The following is a 16,807-nucleotide window of genomic DNA, read 5'->3' as shown; positions in this document are numbered from 1 at the left end:
ATTATACGTGAAGAATACCCAAATATTTTGGTTGGCTTTGGGTATGAAAATATATTAAATTCATTCTCTATTTATTTCAGTTGACCACCCAATCCCTGTACTATTGCAAGAACCAAAAGGTAGAACAGCTTTAATCGGAGACAACATCACGCTAGAATGCAGTGCGAGCGCTGCGTACACTGACGTAGAAAACGCTACGTTGGCTATCTCCTCTACTACAACAACAGCAAGTCCACCTAGTATGGAATCAGACAATCCTCTACCCAATTCTCGATCAAGGGGAGGGGGCTTCCCCTTGAAAGCTGATGGAACTGGGGAGGAGGGAACGGAAAAGAAACGAACTACCACACAACGAAGAGACGCAGGGAAGAAATTCAATTATGATAAACATGGGATGGCTATCACTTGGAAGCGAGAACAAGAGGTATGTTAAACTTTATTGAACGGATCCTTTTTAATTCAAATTTTGAATAATTGAAGATTCTATCAGAACATTAAAAAATAAAGTTTCTCCCAAAGCTATTATTTCTATGTATTTTCGGTGCTCCAGAAGTATGTGTGCCAATATGGAGGTAACTAATTTTGTTCGCCCACTTTACATCAAGTTGTGTAAAGGGAATTAAACCTATGGGTAGGGGTATATCCACTTGACTAACACAGACAGTCCCGAACTTGTAATAAAACTAAAATAAGGAAAATTCGAATAAAAATATGGCCTTACCCTAACCTGATACATATACTATGGGAGTATTCTTTTCTCTCCATTGACAAATATTAAAATGTCATCCAAATTTTCTACAGATTATCAAGGCCAGCACTAAGATTGAAATCAGGAACCAGACACAACAACAGGGAGCCTATGTCTATGTAACAAGCATACTAGTGCTGCATGGAGTATCAGCCAAGGATACTGGGAAATATAAGTGAGTGTATTTTGTTTATATGAGTGGTTAATTAAAAGTGGAAGGATATTTGTAGGCTGGCAGAGTGGAACGCCTGCAAGAGGCCAATATCAAGATACTGGTATAACTGAATTGTTGTACATCTACATGTTCCTAAACTGTGATAATGACGTAACAATTGGTAGTATCTAGAACGCTAAAAGCATAAAGTTTTGAACTATTCCACTCAAGTTTGACAGGTCATTGTTGCGACCGCAGGCCGTGGTTTGGGAACCACTGGTTTATATGGACCATTTTTTTATGATGTTTTTCACTTTTTTGATGAGTCATAGTCAAGTTTTTAGAGCCTTACTCTGAGCTAATGTAACTGTGTAATTTTCATTTTCAGTTGCATTGTGAGTAATAATTATGGTTACGCTCGATCGACGCCAGCACAATTAACAGTGAATGAATATCCGAAGTTTACGAAAACGCCGGTCAACGTTACCATAGTCAAGAATGGATCTTCTGCGTTACTCGATTGTGCGGCTACTGGGCAGCCTTCTCCTCTAATAACATGGCAAAAGGTAATTTTTCTAGCTTTCTATCTGTGATCAAAAATGGCTTTAATTTGCTTTCTTCGTCAAATTTTTTAGTTGTGAAATGGATTTTCCAAACTGAGCTTGTATCTTCAACTAAAACTAATTTGGTACATAAATATTAAGTTCCGGTGTATGCCATCTTGGTTCACATACTTCGTGAGTACGAATCAATCTACTCAAAACATGCTCAAAAAATAATCTACTTCAAATTTCAAACTGTAACACTTGTATATCTCACCTCTATTATCTTCTGAGATCAAATGTATTGAATGAGAACTTTGACATTTTCTTATGGATTCATCAGTGGAAGCGTAACTATGCGCGTCTAGACCGGTATCATCTGGAAAAAACAGGATTAGAGTAATTTTGCTCTTTAGAGAACTAACTAAAACTAAGCTTAAGTTAACTTAATTTGAAGCGCAATAATGTCTGTTCTTCTGTACTGTATTATCAGTTTCTTGGGGGTAGGTTATTCTTTCCTCTCACCAAAAGGTGAAATTCAAATATAAATTTGTCTCTACAGGATGGAGGTAAAGCATTTCCTGCAGCCACTCAGAGGAGGTTACTACGCGAGCAAAAAAATTTGAGAAAACTGTCAGACGATGAAGAAAATGAAGATGACAATCTTGAAGGAGGCGGAGGGATGCTCTTAAAACCTGGTTTAAGCGATGAAGCAGAAAAGGACAGCAAGGATGAGAAGTTTGCAGGTAACAGAAATTCTGTCCGTTATGGTTCACTAGTGACAATTGTGCTTTTGAAAAGAATAAAGTGATAAAAAAACCAGCATGATGACCTGAGCAGTGGTATGCAACCTTTAACACATAAGAGCCAGATACAAATAACTGAGTGAAACCGCACCTTACTTTAAATGGGTTTCTAGTAATTGCAGGCACAGTCTGATAGGCCCAGTTCATATTAGACCAGCTATGGTGTCGCAGGTTAAATATCTCGGATTTCAAATCCCATCCTGGGGCGCAGCCGTGGATTTTCAAAGAGAGGATCTGAAATATCTAATTGCCAAGTGAAACCTTATCAGCTAGCGCAGCGGTTCTCAACCTTTTCTCCGAGTCACGAAACAATCAACTGAACCCCCAAAGTCACGAAACAGTCAACGCGAACCCCCAGTAATGATACAGTAAACTAAATTGGGATATATTGACTTACAATTTGCTGCAACGACTGCCAAGCCTTGCATTTCACATTGTTGCGTCACAATCACAACAACGCAAGATCAGGGAAAATGTACGCTGAGTTTCAATTGGCACCTATTTTCCTCATGTAGTTACTTTCTTTGCTAAAGGATATTAAAAAAAAGCAACACACGAAAACTCGACTGTCGTCCAAGTACCCCTTGAAATCTTCTCATGAACCCCTGGGGGTTTGTGAACCCCTTAGCTAGCGGGTCCAGGTCTAAAAGGCATTTCAAGTTACGAAAATTACTGTGTTAGACACAGGAAAAAGCCTTTTTCTACATTTCAAGTCTGGTTCGGACATCAAAACCTTCCACACTGCTCCCCTGGTTACACCCCTTACCCCTTGAGTAGGGAATGTCAAGTTAGAAATGATCTATGCCTTCCCAAAAAGTGCTTTTTACATACCAGAGGCTGTACAGAGTCCCATTTAGCGCGAAAATGTGAAAGCATCTGACAAATAAATTTTTCATGTTTTCAGTGGACGCAGATGCACCATTGAAATTTGGGATTGTTCTTCCTGAAGACGCTGGAGAGTATGAATGCGTTGCCCAGTCAAGTGTGGGAAGAATCGTGGCCAAAGCGATGCTTATAGTAGAAAGTAAGTTAATGGGAATACTGTTTTCAGTAAAGCGTTGTTAACTATTTTTATTCATTAAGGGGAGTGATTTTAGCATTCTCGATAACTAAATACTTCTACATCTATAATGCAACTCGAATTTGGTAACTTGATTGAATACTTTATAATTATGTTCTGGTATTTACAAGTTTGTTTCAAGTGAGGTCCCATTTTTCAACTAACAGTAGAAAAAGGGAATTCCTGAGTCCTGAAGTATGCGCACCAAGATGGCGCACAACCTGAACTCAGGTTAGGGTTCAGGTTATGCGACATCTTGGTGCGCATACTTCAGGTGCACCAGAAAAAGTACCTGTAGCAGAATTACAAGATAACTTTCTATACAGGTTTTTCATCTTCATAGACACTGTAGCAGTTTTCTCTCTTTACCCGAATAAATATGAAAAATTTTAATCAATTTCTCTCAATTTTTAGTCGAACCAACTTTTACCAGACCAATTCCTCCAGTGTCCAAAGCTGTAGTTGGTGGGGACGCTGTGTTGAGATGTATAGTAGATGGGAATCCAAAACCAGAAATAATATGGCAGTTCAACGGCCGAGAATTGAATATCACGTCTCGACACTATTTGGCAGTAGAGAGACAATTGTTAGTGATAATTGACGCTCAAATGTCGGACGCTGGGAAGTATATTTGCATCGCGGAAAATAAACAAGGCATCATTGAAGGAGAGACTGATCTTCAAATAACAGAAAGTGAGTTGGAATTAATAATTTTAATCTCGATTTTGTTTAAACAAATTCCTTCAGCTATTTTTAGCTAAAACTTCAAAATTTGGTTCTTGTTTGATTGTGGTGCCATCAGGCGAGCCAGATTGAATTACCCAGCAGGACGGATTTGGTCCACGTGCTGTAGTTTGCCCACGTCAAGCCTTATTCAAAGTGCACCATAAATATTTTGAATTATCTTTTAATTCCAGACCCATCTAATGATAATTTGTGGAATAAACTGTTCAATGGAAGTGTACCAACGGGAATCGTGCTTCTGATTGTATTTGGTTGTATTATAAGCACTTCTCTCATATGGCTGGTGATTCTTTGCTACTCAAGAAGAGAACAGGAAAAGGCATTAAGCACCAATACAGGTACTTTGACTCAACTATTTGACTTGGGTCTAGGTAGGTTTTATCTGTGGGGTGTGCAACGTTTTTTTGTCGGTGGGCCATATAACCAACTTGAGACAACTAGCCAGACCATAAACAAAGAAGGAAATTTGGTTATCGCTTGGCCTTGCCTAACAATTTTTAAGGGGGTTTTAGTCTTGAGTCCAGAGAAGGTTTATTTTGTCCAGAGTTATTGGGTCTTGTGTTTTTCTTATGAAGTCCATGCATCTGAAACAACTAACTAGCTAACTAATCCCATACCCGTCATGGAATGGTAACCAGACGAGAGGCCATGGTATGCCATATGGGGAAGCAGTCCTATTGGCTTCCATTTTCCATGGGATAAAAATGATATCTTATCCTCATGATACAATTGGTTTTCCTAACCACCACACTAGTAGTTCTCAGTCAAGACTTTTTTACTTGTGAGTGCGTGTGACTTTGCTTGAAGAAAATTCTCTAAAATGTAAAATTAATCTAATCCTGTTTTTTCCAGATGATACCGGTCTAGATGCGCATAGTTACGCTTCCACTGATGAATCCATAAGGAAATGTCAGAGTTCTCATTCAATACATTTGATCTCAGAAGATAATAGAGGTGAGATATACAAGTGTTACTGCTGTAAATTTGAAGTAGATTGTTGACTTTTGCCGACAAATTTTTATCACTTTATGCTCGCTCTGATCAATGAAAGTCAGCCTGGAAGTTGAAGCAGGTTCCTAACCTGGGGCACGGGGCCACTCAAGGGGGCCACCACAGAGCAGTTTGCAGGGGCCACAATGTTAGGCGCAAAACTGATTTCACTTTACTAGAAAACTCCCCTTTCTTCCTAGTTTCATTGTTTGATAAGGTTATTTCACAGGGCGTTTTCACTTGGAATACTAAACGCAGTTTACAAATCTCGGGTATAAATCCCATGAACTCCACATGTAATGCCTTACCCGTATGTAATAAATTGAGTATGTAATGACGAAACCGAAATATTTTTCTCTCTTTCAATTAATTAAAGAGTGGACACCTGTAAAGGGTAAAAAGCATCTATAAGTGTCTGAAAACCAAAAAAAATCATGTACTTACTATTATTTTCAATTTAACACTGTTGGGAACCACTGCTTTAGACTTAACTGCTTCAGAATCGCGGATTACACATTTCTGGTTAGTTTGAATCCCACGCGCCCCACATCTGCCAAGATGTAATAAATTGGGAGGTAATGTCGATCTAGAAATATTTTGGTACTTTCATATTATGAGTGGCGGCTTGTAAAGGGCAGTGTTCAGAGCAAAAAACAGGAATAAGTGTCTATAAAAACCAAAAAAAATCATATGCTTACGAGCATTTTTCATTTTAACACAGGTTCAGCACTCAAGCACTCAATCCCATGCCCTCCACGTGTAATACTCTACTAAGATACAATAAATTCGTTATTTTTGAATAATAAGTGGCTGCTTGTAGAGAGCATTGTTCAGAGCAAAAAGCAGAAATAAGTGTTTGAGAAAAAATCATGTACTTAATATTATTTTTCAAATCAACACAGGTCCACCGCCAAACTCTCAATATGAAATGGTTCGATACCAGAGTTCAGCGTCAACATCCAACATACCAGACATGCAGATCACCCTGTGCCGGTCACGTGGGTCACAAAGAACCGGATACCCCCCTATGCTAAGCCCCACATCGCCCTTGCACCCAGCTTTTAGGCAACCCCCTCCAAGGCGATCACTGTCTTCATCTGCTATCAAGAGAGAACAAATTATTTTACCAAGGTGGGTTTTTACAATTAAACGTCGCACATCCTGAATCTATTTAAATTCCATACTATATTTATATTATTCTTATTCAGCATTTTAAATCCTTAATTTACGGAGTCATTTTAAATGTGCAATTTGACAGTATGACCATAAAGGCCGGCGTGTCCTTAACAAGTATTCATTCACAATTTAATGAGGAAGGCACCTAGTCTAACTGATTTCAGGCTGTATTCTAAAAATTTTGCTGTTCCTGATCAAAAATACTTCATTGGATTGAAAATATTGAATGGTAAATAGTTTTCAAAAAGAAAAGACAGGATATGAACTCGGGTACTCTCAGCCAGTCACTCATGCTAGTATTAACCGAGGGCGACTTTGCTAAACTTGCGATCTCAGACTCACTCCCTGTTTTACTTTCCTTAGCTGATTTGTTCAGAAAACTTTTTGCGCTTCAAGTTTTTCCACACTGGTCCTGTATAGTGACCGGTACTCCTATAGTATGCTATATTTACCAGGGCAAATATCCTCATATATTTTATTGAGTCATAAAATTATTTTACGTCAGGTCATTAGTGAGGTTTAGTCTATGAGTCATTAGTATTAGCAAGCTGTTATTACCCCTACCTTCGTTTGGTAATTTCACCATTTCTCTGGTTATCGGTTCTTTACATAATATGACATATTGGTAGATACACTTCTGAGGCGCCAAGTGGCCTTCGTGTTTATAAGTTTGTACACTGTTCTCTCGTTTAAAATATATTCTCGAACTTTAAAGAATCTGGAAAATTCTAAAAAATTTCAGATTCAAGTCGGCTGAAAACTTCAGGATAGTCGATGATGTGAATCCTGTCTTCTCTCGTCGTCCAGAATCACAACACAAGATAGGGGGCGCTAAAGCACAATTGAAATCACCACTCACAAGTCCTTCAGCTTATTTTGCACGAAAAGCAGCTGGGGATGAAAACTACGTACCAGTCGTTTTAAAAACCCAATCACAACAAAAAGCCTCTCAACCAACAACACTAGGTGGCAGTCAGGAGCCACTGAAAACGAAACGAACTAGGGTCAAAGGTCAGAAACAACGTCAGCAACCAAAAGAGCAAAAACACAAAAAATCTATACAGCCCAGATCCAGAGTGCCTAATGGTACGTGCAATAATGCTGGAACAAGGGGCTCAGGGAGGGGGATTTCCCCTCATAATAATAAGGGTAGAATAGGTAACGATCACCTTCCTTTACACAATGAGCAAAACACACGTCAAAGTGATAAAAAGAACAACTTTGGAAAAACACGAAATCATGATTCAGCAAAAATGAAAAATGCTGATTCATGGCAAGGACACAGAGATCGTCGAAAAATAAATTTAGACTCGACCAGTTCTGTAGAGTTGTTACCGCTTGATGGCGCCACTTCAAGACATTTACGCAGCCCCTCTGATAACAACCAGCCTAAAATCAGCAGCAGCTCAGGAAGCAGCAACCCTGCTGATTTTAGCACAACCTCTGAATCTTCAGCTTTATTACATCATAATAATCACTTGATGCAACACAACTGCCCAACGCCACCTAGTGGCCAGGAAAATTCAAGATTGTTAACGACGATTCCAGTCTGACATTTTTCCCGATTTCATAACATATACCGTGTTTCCCTTAAAATAAGACCGAAATTTTTTTGGACCTAGTCGACAGCAAGAAATCTCTCCTGAACGTTTTTCATGTTTTGCAGTTATTTTGAATAAAAACTGTTTTTTATAAGTAACTGAATATCGGTTTTCATATTCTGTAAAAAACGAAATGAAACTCTTGTAATTCTGTACTTTGTAGTTTTGTTTTTGATGAATGAAAATAAAAGACATCCCCGGAAAATAAGCCCTAGTGTTTTTTTACGGAAAAAATTGAAATATGACCTAGTCTTGTTTTCGGGGAAACACGGTAATAGTAGCCCCATGCATATGGAGACGACTCGTTCAGTGCCTTGTTCGAGAGGGTCGACTTAGAAAAAAATATTTCAACTTTTAGCTTTAAATTACAATAACAGGAATTTTTAGTTATAGGTACTACTTTTTTTATTATTATTTTTTGCCAAAATTTTTTGATTTTTCATTGCACTGTATTTTTTTCTCATTTGTTATGTCCGTTTTGTCAACTTTTCATTTTTTCAACTCATTTTTATGAAATCGTGTTTTTAAACTCAATTTTGGGGTCAAAATCATGAAATTTTTTAAATTGTTGATTCTAATTAGCCAATGACGTACTTTAAAAATTTGCGAATGACTATATAATCAGACTCCTTGCACCACCCAGATCTGGAAAAAATCTTTTGAATTTTTCTGATGAAAATCGATAATTTAGTCATAAAACATAGTAGATTCATACATTTTACCGTCTGCTTGTCTTAAGCCTTGCAAAGAGTGAAATTAGGGAGAGATGTTATAAAACGATGATTCTAAACTGTCAGAAATGTTAGCTAACCCTCATTCTACCGCCCTTTTGTGAAATATTGAGTGTCACTCGACCCAAATTTCTTTCCATGATAAACTTCTTGCTTAATTTATGTAAAAAATCCATTTATTTCAAAATTCAACTTTGTACAATCCTTTTGAATCCCTCAATTGAATTGAATTTTAATTATTTAGAAACATTCGACAATCTTCTATAAAGATTAGATTTCATGAGTTACCGTAGTATGTATAAATAACTGACAATTACATGCTTTGAAAAATCTTTCTGATTCAACTAGATAATTGCACAACATGTTATAGAAGATTTATTTTAACCAAACTGTCAAAAATTTTTGCTTTTTCCCCCTTTCTCCCCCCCAATTTCTAAATGATGGAGCATTGATTTGTTCTGAAAATTCAACGGGGCTCCTGAAGTACGTGAACCAAGATGGAATGTAATATGTGTACTAGGTTAGGGTTAGGCCATAATTTTAGGTATAAATACTACGGGAGGCTCTTGGCTAGTCTTCGAACTCATAGTAGGACTAAAATAAGGTAAATTGGAATAAAATTATGGCCTAACCCTAACCTGTTACCCATGCTACGTTTCGACGTCCGCCATCTTGGTTCGCATACTTCAGGATAACTCCGTATACTACTTTTTAAATCAATAAAACTAATTTTGTTGTTTTATAAAAACAATGTCAATGCAAATATTCAGCTTTGCAAAACCGTTTGCCATGGATAAATATTTGGTTTTACCGGTTTGCCATAGCTGATTAATAACCTGTCAATCAACACAATCAAATTTCTAAAATCATGTCCGTTTCATTAATTCAAGTTTTGAAAACCGTTAATCGTGGATATTTGGGTTTACCGGATAATCGTTTCTGATTTTATCCTATATCAATATTGATGGTTGTTTTCAAAGAATCTACAAAATATATCCAACTTTGACATTATTTATAATTTGCCAAATCTTTTAAAAAATCCTATTTTTTTGTATTTTAATGTAACCACTCAAATGAAATTGTTTTTAAGGGTAATCACTTAATTTTTCGTTTTATTTTTTCACAAAAAAACTCAATTTTTCTTCAGGTTTCATTGTTTGAGATTATTGTTCATTGTGTTTTTGTTGTGATATCATAATTGTTAGCTTTGTTTTGTCATAATTTCATTTAGCTATTGTTGTTCCTAGAATAGCCTTTGAATCGATTCTTTTCATCCCAGGCCTTTTTGTGGGGATTAGGGGTTCAGTATAACTATTTTTCTTCAGTCTTCGATTTGATCCATTTTGTCCTGGGGGGGTCCAAATACAAAAATAGGTAAAATCAGATGACTTGGGCCTCCTCAATGATGGTGTGCAGTCAAAACATTTAAATTTTGTAGAATGAACATTTACACTCATTTAATATTTAGCTTCAGCATCCTATATGTCGCAGCGCTGGATTAGATTGAGGAAGGCGTCGCCTGAATCCTCCCTCCTCGTTTTTATAAAATATGGTGATTTCCCCTCCCCCACTATTTGAAAAAAACTTTGATAAACGTACCCGCAGTCTCAAACATTATTTGAGTTAATGATTCTGGCTTCCCCCGTTACTGCTATCAATCAATGAGAGCGAAATTTCCTCCTGCCCACCCCAGAATCTTTTAAAAATGTCTGTCACATCTGAGAAACTATTGCATTTGTCTCATTGTGTTTCTTTTTTTAGTTTATTTATTTTACTTTGAGCACATTAGTTTGTTTGTCTATTTTAGATCTCCACTTTTTAATAAAAAATATTTAAAAATATTGCTTCTGTGCTCGGATGTTAGAACAGGGTGATTCCAGGCTTTATTACCGAGGCCAGAAATTTCTTCACTTAGTTGGTTCATGTCAATAACGGTTAATAACTCCAGGGTGATAGGTGTCGCCGGAACCGACCAGAGGTTATGTAAACCAATCTGCATCGACGGTGAATCCAGCAATCCCAAATTTGTTCCCTGCGGCAGTGGTTCCCAAAAGGCGTAGACACTCCTTGATGCAATTTCGCGAGCAGCAATGTTTTTGTTTGCTGGAAGAGTTAAGCGAACATGAGTGATTTTTTTAGTATTTCAAAAGAAAATCGGGCAGAATTGAGGAAAAGTCGAGCTTTTGCCTTTATTCTTGAAGCCGTAAAGTATACATTAATGATCACAAAATTGAGTTCTAGTTAAAGTTTGCGAACCGCTGACTACGGTATTTGAACCTGAAAATTCACATAAAATCATTTTGCGGCGATGACTAGCGTATACACAACACCCCAAAATCCGTAGCGTCAATTCTCTACAAAAGGTTTTTATTTACATCAGAAACAGTTGTATATTATTTCACCACACTGGAATTACACATTATACATACAGAATTAAGTGAGAAAATGACTTTTTGGCGCGAATGGATACTCGATAATGAAGTTATCGAGCAGCAGAGTTGAACATTGAATCACACTAGGGTAAGAACGATGAAAAATAACAGCACAACGGACCTAAACTTCAGTTATAGGCTACTCGTTAGGGGTGCATGTCTCACATCCGTGTCTTAGGCCAGTAAGGTATCGAACATTCATCCCCTCTCTGTTATGCTGTTTAATTATTATCCAGTTACATTTTTGAGACGAATAAACATACATGCATACTAAAATGACCTGGCGAATAGATACGTAGGTGTTCAACCTGCGGCCGTCGAAGGTGAAATGTGGGCCGTGCTGGTGCGTGTGTTTTACTGCAACATAATTGATGTTTTATGTTGACACTTGACTGTCGGCTTCTCTTCCGACTATAGATTAAACTGTTCAAATATCGGTGCTCCCGTAGTATGTGTACCATGTTGAGCCATAATTTTATTCCAATTTTAGTTCTATTACGAGTTCGGGGAATGTCTGTGTTAGCCAGGTGAATATACCCCCTGTCCACAGGTTTCAGTCTCTTTTACACAACTTGATGTAAAGTAGGCGAACAAAATTAGTTACCTCCGTATTGGTACACACACTTCTGGAGCGCCCAAATATCTCTTATTCATTGAATTTATTCGATTCGATGAAAATATTTGGTCACCCTTAGAAACTTTTGTTCAGAATATGGGTTTGGATTTTACTATTTCATAAGCCTTTCAGACGCAAAGAGGCAAGTCCATGAGATATATCAATAAAAACCAATTTTTTCAATCAAATATAGCTTATAAAATGACAATCCCGTAGTGTGTGTACTGGTACCAACTTAGGCCATAATTTTATTCCGATTTTTCTTATTTTAGTTCTATTACGAGTTCGGGGACTTTAGTTCGGGGGTTTTGGACCCTTCACACAACTAGATGTAAAGTAGGCGAATTAAATTAGTTACCTCCATATTGGTACACATACTTCTCGATCTTACTGGCGGCCGTAGACCTCTTAAACTGGTTTAGGCGATCTAATATTTCCAGTATTCACACGAGTTCCTGTTCCACAAGAGTTTTATTCAATTGGAGAAAATTCAATGTCATAAATTCATTAATACTTCTGCTGCATCGAATTCTTCTTCTTCCCGCCACGACGGAAATGTCCGGAACATACAAACTTCGTTGCACTGGATGGAAACAATATCCGATCATCTATAACCGCATATCGAAAATATCTCGAAAAAAAAATTTGTACTGTATTGAAAACTATTGCTATGAGAAGGAAAACTATAGGGCTTTTTTGACTTGGAGTTATTACTTACCGATCTCGATCGGTAAGTGTATTGATAGGTATTTGTCTGTTTGTTTGTTTGTCTGTTAGACACTTTCGTATGTTACGCGATATCTCACGAAAGCGAGGTTGAATCTGCTCCAAATTTTGCATGTGCATTTATCATATCTCGGACCAGAAGCCCATTGATTTTGGAAGAATCGTATATTTAGCGAGTTATCAATTAATCAGTGATGGGACACGCGATGTCTCTATTGAGTCGGGGCGAAGGAATCGAAACCACAGTTTCTGTTTTGGGGGATCCCCTAACTTTTTGTCGCTGCGAACGATCGATAAGTCGGCGGTCTTCGTTGCTATCTAGTTCTGCTTTTAAGTGAATATGAAAAACTGCAAATCTCAACTGAACCCAAACCGACCCTAACCCAAGTAGAGTAGACACTGAGTAGCAGGAAGTAACACAATAAAAATGTAAAATACATATTTTGATTTACACACACACAAATTACAATAAAAAAATTAATAAAACATTTACAATAGATAGAATATGTAAAATATTCAAACGTATATTTGTTATGTTCAACACAATTCTGTTAGTTTTTGGGGCGCACTTAGCGAATCGCCCTCTTTGGAAACCGCTGTACTAATGTGGTATTTTAGTTCGGTTCATTTTGCTGTTTGTACAGGTTTAGTGTAATATAAGAGCCACGCATGTCATATTTTGGTTTGACTTTAAAGACACTGCAAGACGTATACCGCCCGGGCTGTAAAAATTCAAATTATCAAATTCTTCCTAACCCCAACCTTACCTAGAATATTACTAATTACTTATCGATTTTAATCGATAAGTATGTTGATAGGTATTTGTATGTCTGTATGTCTGCTAGATGCACGCGATATCTCACGAAAGCGAGATTGAATCTACTCCAGATTTTGCATGTGCATTCATCATATGTCGGACCAGAAGCCTATTGATTTTGGATGAATTAAGTCGTATAATTAGCGAGTTATTAATTAATTAGTAATTGAACAAAAGGTGTCACTATGGAGTTAGAGCGCTGTTTTGGGGATCCCCTTACTTTCGATCGATATGTCTTCGGTCTCTGACCGATATTCTCGTTTTATATTTTGAAACGTGACGGGGGTGTTTTTCTCAAATCTCACATTTTTGCTTTATATAAAAGATCAAGCGAATAAAAAATGAAAAGTAATTTCCATAGAACTGCAAAATAATACCCTTATTTTCTGTTTTTGTTTCCATTATTTGAATTATCTGGGGACAGAACACGACAACTAAATGAAGAGAAACAGACGACAGCTGTTATGACGTAACACAGTGTTTAAAAGGCCGTCGTCTGCTAAACTAACATTGCGAAATACAATAGTGGTTTCAATGCCGTTCAGTGTGGGGTAGCGTCAGGAAGGTAGATTTGGAAATTATTCATATTTGTCAGGAGGAAAGGGAATTCTGTAAGGCAGCTTAATGCTTAATCATACGTAAAACCATTGTTTTCGAGTCCGGTGACATAATGAGATACAAATTCAAAGAATCTGGGCGTTGATGATCGAGAAATAAAAAGTACTATATAATGTATACATAAATACGCGAATTCTTGAGGTTGGACGTTGAAGCTTAGAAAAATATAATTACACGAAGGAACTCGGGCGTTGAAGTTGAGTTAGTCCCGTCTGGTCGTAGGGGGCCCTGGGTCAGTTACCTTGTTTTGAGTCAAAAATTTGAAACGTTAGGTAGACCTTACTTATGTAGGAGTATGTGGTAGAATTCTGATATTTCCAAAAGAGTAGCATCTTGCGTATCACTGTCTCCCTACCCTAAGTGGGACCGTTGTGCCTGGTGCTTCTTTACTACTTACTATTTGTGGACGTATGTGACAGAGACATACTATTAACTCTTTTTCCGTGTTTTCAAGTTTTTTATTCTTAATATTGTTTAGGTGAGAAAATCCTAGGTCACATAGGTAGGAGATTGAAAATTTAGTAAGGCTTTGATGGCTTTTTAGTTTAAAGTTGGATACTCTTCCATAACAGAAATCTAAAAGGCGTCTAATGGCAGTTGGGCGTACTTCAGTTTGGGTCCACGATCACTGGAAAGACTTGCTAATTCCTCTTTTTCACATATGTGAAAATTGGAGAGATTTGTGACCGATAAATATGAGTAAGGACGCTCTTCGCGGCACACTAATGTGGCGGCACGGTGGTTGGGAACCACTAGTATAGGACGATCATTGGTCATTTAGTGTCTTACATGCATACATCACTTACATGCGACGTCTGTATACTTGGAATAAATTTAGCGCATTAAAAACCACAATCATGTCTGTCTTTACTCCACCGCCAGATCGCTTGCTCACGAAAAATCATTCCTCGCCTTAACACGAACATCGATAGTTAATAATTTTTTGTTTTAAACGTGCTGGGTTTTGTTTTTTTCAACTCTCACATTTTTGCATTGGCAATCCAGAAGTCCGCTGAAGAACAGTTAATGCTACTTTTGCTTGAGGTCTACCACCATATGCCTCATACCAGGCGCAGTCTGAGGTCTGGTTAGGGTTACAAACAAATTAAGTTTTTATCATAACCATTTGGAAAGGAAAATGCAAAGGTAAACCTTACGCTATAGTACTATCTTGAGGTAAATATCTCGCTATTGTGTGGCATACCTCACGCCACAGTACTATCTTAAGTCTGGGTCTAGACTGGCGGGCCATGTAAGTGTGACGTAAAAAGTTACATATTTTGTACACTATTTACAGTGTTACAAAAGCAAAAAATGGAAAACAATAAGTCTCGTGCCAAAAAAAAATTTAATCGCAATCTCAACAACTTCCTTGAGCTATTTTTAGCTAAAACATCAAAATTTGGTTTTAGTTTGGTTGTGGCAGTATCAGGCGGCCCAGATTGAATTACTCAACTGCCGGATTTGGCCTTCGGGTCGTAGTTTGCCCGTCTCGCGCTAAAGTGTAGGATTTAAGGTGTGTTCTGGGTTGGAATACATATAATGCTTTGGCAAAAGGTAAGAGTATCATATGAAGATAGAATTACACAATTAGGACACGGTATTGTTGAAAACCCTTCTTTCCAGGGGATTCAAGATTCTTGCTGCACACTAGGAGAAATATAATTCTGTAACGTTTCGTCTGACCAAGATCAGACATACATAGTTCAAAGTTGGTCAGACGAAATATCGTCTCCCTCTTGCCCCCTTTTTTAACACTTTACTCCAACGTGCTTTGCTACACTTACCTCAATTGTTGCGCATTTGTCCCGATCGGTGGCGTGTCCAACTTTTCTGCTTCCCAGGGCGAGTTCCTGATAGTGATGCCTCTTATACCTAACTATAAAAATAGTTCGGTGGATAAAGAAATCATAGATGTTGTTATACACGAGAATGAACATATTGGAGGTTAAATAAAATGTTTGTGTTATTTCACTAAATCACTCGATGACCAGACGAGCACATTGGCGGGAAAGGGAAGTCAGTCATTGCTGCTTCACCATTACCACAATCAGTCACACAAGACTTATATCAGCTTTTACTTGAATAAAAACATATCGAAAAAAAAACATGTGTAAAAACGCGAACGCGAACTACAGCTTGAATCTGCTGCCTCCTACAGCATGTACTCGAGGCGGCTGTCCGTACGGCCCTCATTGAGTTAGAGTAGGTAGGCTATATATTCAGCGGTGGGATTCAGCCGGTTCTATAGAACCGTCTTACGGAATATTATGAGATCAGCGAACCGGTTAGCATTACTGATTACTGTCAATGTTCTGTTTGTAACAGAACCGGCTGAAAAATATTACTCCTGTGATGGAACCGGCTGACAAAAAATTTGAATCCCATGGACCTTTCCCTGAACTTTGACCCCGAAAAATTCTTTCTATACTTTACCATTGCAAAATTTTTGGGGCTATTTTAAGAGTGCTTTGGCAAGTTGTCGCCTGTTAAATGGGGTGTGTGTTTCAAATCATCATTATGATTCATCGCATACAACAATCTAATTTTTAAAAGTACCGGTAAAGGATTTTAGCCTAGTCTATCACAGCTATTTCTACACTAATTTTTATTACTGCAATTAAATTAAAACTCCTAGGAAGACAGAGTGATCATTGAGTTATCTGATTTAGATTTAAGTTTCCGAAACACAACTGAAAACTAACAAATAGAGTTCAAAAATGCAAAATCGAGGTAATGTTTACGACCACATTTGAAAATCTGTCTGAGTGAGAAAAGTGTCTGAGCGGATGCGAAAAGGGAGCATTGTTGCGTCACTTTTTGCATCTTGCTGATTGGCCAATGTTACGAAGTAAACAAGGAAAGTCGATGCTTGGGGAAAGGTCCATTACTGTATATATTGTGAGACAAATGTTCAGAGTAAGCATGAGAAGCGTGATTCATGGTGCAGTGATTTGTTCTAGGTTAGATTTTGGTTAGATCATTCATATGAAGATTCATACACCTAGAGGAATCCCTTTTTCGTCTCGCTGACTGGAACTTTTTT

The 16,807-nt window shown here is 37.7% G+C and overlaps 1 protein-coding gene across 1 annotated transcript in view; it reads left to right on the top strand.

The window, feature by feature from the left end:
- Window positions 1-10,393, top strand: part of LOC120327766 (leucine-rich repeats and immunoglobulin-like domains protein 3) — a 71,222-nt gene extending 60,829 nt beyond the window's left edge. Inside the window, exons 14-23 of the mRNA XM_039394124.2 lie at window positions 81-424; window positions 802-923; window positions 1,291-1,468; window positions 2,007-2,190; window positions 3,155-3,274; window positions 3,725-4,003; window positions 4,228-4,392; window positions 4,907-5,008; window positions 5,947-6,175; window positions 6,963-10,393. Coding sequence (XP_039250058.2) covers window positions 81-424; window positions 802-923; window positions 1,291-1,468; window positions 2,007-2,190; window positions 3,155-3,274; window positions 3,725-4,003; window positions 4,228-4,392; window positions 4,907-5,008; window positions 5,947-6,175; window positions 6,963-7,773 — 2,534 coding nt within the window. The 3' untranslated portion in view covers window positions 7,774-10,393. The remainder of the gene's footprint in view (window positions 1-80; window positions 425-801; window positions 924-1,290; window positions 1,469-2,006; window positions 2,191-3,154; window positions 3,275-3,724; window positions 4,004-4,227; window positions 4,393-4,906; window positions 5,009-5,946; window positions 6,176-6,962) is intronic.
- The last annotated feature ends 6,414 nt before the right edge of the window (window positions 10,394-16,807 follow it).

This window comes from Styela clava, chromosome 7, assembly GCF_964204865.1.
Source record: "Styela clava chromosome 7, kaStyClav1.hap1.2, whole genome shotgun sequence".
NCBI classification, from domain to species: domain Eukaryota; kingdom Metazoa; phylum Chordata; class Ascidiacea; order Stolidobranchia; family Styelidae; genus Styela; species Styela clava.
Note: the sequence above shows the minus strand (reverse complement) of the source record. Positions and strands in the feature narration are given on the sequence as shown.